The 2,176-nt window shown below is 27.6% G+C and overlaps 1 protein-coding gene across 1 annotated transcript in view; it reads right to left on the bottom strand.

Annotated features, from left to right (window-relative positions):
* Positions 1–1,721, bottom strand: part of LOC137623013 (transmembrane protein 272-like) — a 22,067-nt gene extending 20,346 nt beyond the window's left edge. Inside the window, exon 1 of the mRNA XM_068353635.1 lies at positions 1,560–1,721. Within this exon, the coding sequence (XP_068209736.1) occupies positions 1,560–1,665 (106 nt within the window). The 5' untranslated portion in view covers positions 1,666–1,721. The remainder of the gene's footprint in view (positions 1–1,559) is intronic.
* Between the last annotated feature and the right edge of the window lie 455 nt (positions 1,722–2,176).

Here is a 2,176-nt window from a genome sequence, read left to right on the forward strand (position 1 = left end):
TATATACTGTATATATATATATATATATATATATATATACTAAGAACACACACACACACACATATATATATATATATATATATATATATATATACAGTATATATTATATATATATATATATACAGTATATATATTAGATATATAGACAATATATATATACATATACATACAATAAGTGTATATATATATATATATATATATATATATATATATATATATATATATATATATATATATATATATATATATATATATATATTAGATATATAGATAATATATGCACATATACATACATACAATAAGCATATATATACATATATATATATATATATATATATATATATATATATATATATATATATATATATATATATATACACACATATTTATGTGTGTGTGTGTGTGTGTATGTATACCAGCCCACATATATCAGGCATCTACATCGGAAGCTGAGTCCCATTACCACCAGTAAACCCATTTAGATAGAACAGATATAACCAGCATAGAGATAACCGCGAGCACTGACAAATTTCTCTGAGATAAGACATGAATTTATAGTCTCTTGTATAACAAATATCAGTATTATTCTTTATTAATTGAACATATATCAATGTTAAATTCAACATATATCAATGTTAATTTAAGGATAGAAATAATTCAAATTTAAATATTTAAAAAAGAGGCAAGACCAGAAAATGAAATTATGATAAAATGCAGAACTAATTTCATGAGACAATGTTCAGGACAGAAAAATTTGTATCAGATGACTTAAACAATCTATATTCTGCGCCATTATTAATTTAACATATGTCAGTGTTAATTTATGGATAGAAATAATAAAAAATAAAATAAAATATTCCAAAATAGGCAATAGGAAAATATTAAACCTTGAAAATAACGCTAAACTATTTTCATTCGACAAGGTATCACAACAGAAAATTTGTATCAGGTGACCAGAATGATCTAAATTTTGAAACCTTATTAATTTGACATATATTGATGCTAATTTAGGGATAGAAATAATAAAAAATGATATAAAATATTCCAAAATAAGCAATAGACAAAATATTAAATCTTGAAAATAACGGAAAACTATTCTCAGGCCAAAAGGTATCACAACAAAAAATTTGTATCAGATGACCTGTCCGATCTAAATTTGGTCCTTACTAATTAAACATATATTGATGTTAATTTAGGGATAGAAATAATAAATAATTGAATAAAATATTCCAAAATAGGTAATAGGAAAATACTAAATCTTGAAAATAACGGAAAACTATTCTCATGCCAAAAGGTATCACAACAGAAAATTTGTATCAGGTGACCTGAATGATCCTTAATTTGGTCCTTACTAATTAAACATATATTGGTGTTAATTTAGGGATAGAAATAATAAATAATTAAATAAAATATTCCAAAATAGGTAATAGGAAAATACTAAATCTTGAATTAACCGCTAAACGATTTTCATGCAACAGGGTATCACAACAAAAAATCTGTATCAGGTGACCTGTCCAATCTATCTTCCGAACTCCTGTTATGACCTCTTGACCTCTCACCTGTTCTGCTGAGGACCTTCATCGCCTTGTAGACGAACTCGCAGGTGTTGTTCGATTCCATATTGGCGTCTTTCATCTGATAGACTATTGATCCGTAGGCCGACATGCTGGTGTCTGTGTTGAGCTTTCCGGCAGAAAAGAGTTGTCTCCGATCGTCCACAGACACCTGGAGAATTAAAAGGCGTGATTAGAATTTGTTTGTAAACGTGTAAAGGGTAATGTCTAATTGCCAGTAACATTGGGGTGTTTCTGAAGTATTGGAAGGCGTGATTAGAATTTGTTTGTAAAAGTGTAAAGGGTAATGTCTAATTGCCAGTAACATTGGGGTGTTTCTGAAGTATTGAATGACGTAATAAGAGTGTGTTTGTAAAGGGTAATGTCTAATTGCCAGTAACATTGTGATGTTTCTGAAGTAATGAAAGACGTAATAAAAGTGTTTTTAAACATGTAAATGGTAATGTCTAATTGCCAGTAACATTGTGATGTTTCTGAAGTATTGAATGGCGTAATAAGAGTGTGATTGTAAAGGGTAATGTCTAATTGCCAGTAACATTTTGATGTTTCTAGAGTATTGAATGGCGTAATAAGAGTGTGTTTGTAAAGGGTAATATCTAATT

This window comes from Palaemon carinicauda, chromosome 2 (assembly GCF_036898095.1).
Source record: "Palaemon carinicauda isolate YSFRI2023 chromosome 2, ASM3689809v2, whole genome shotgun sequence".
In the NCBI taxonomy this organism is placed as follows: domain Eukaryota; kingdom Metazoa; phylum Arthropoda; class Malacostraca; order Decapoda; family Palaemonidae; genus Palaemon; species Palaemon carinicauda.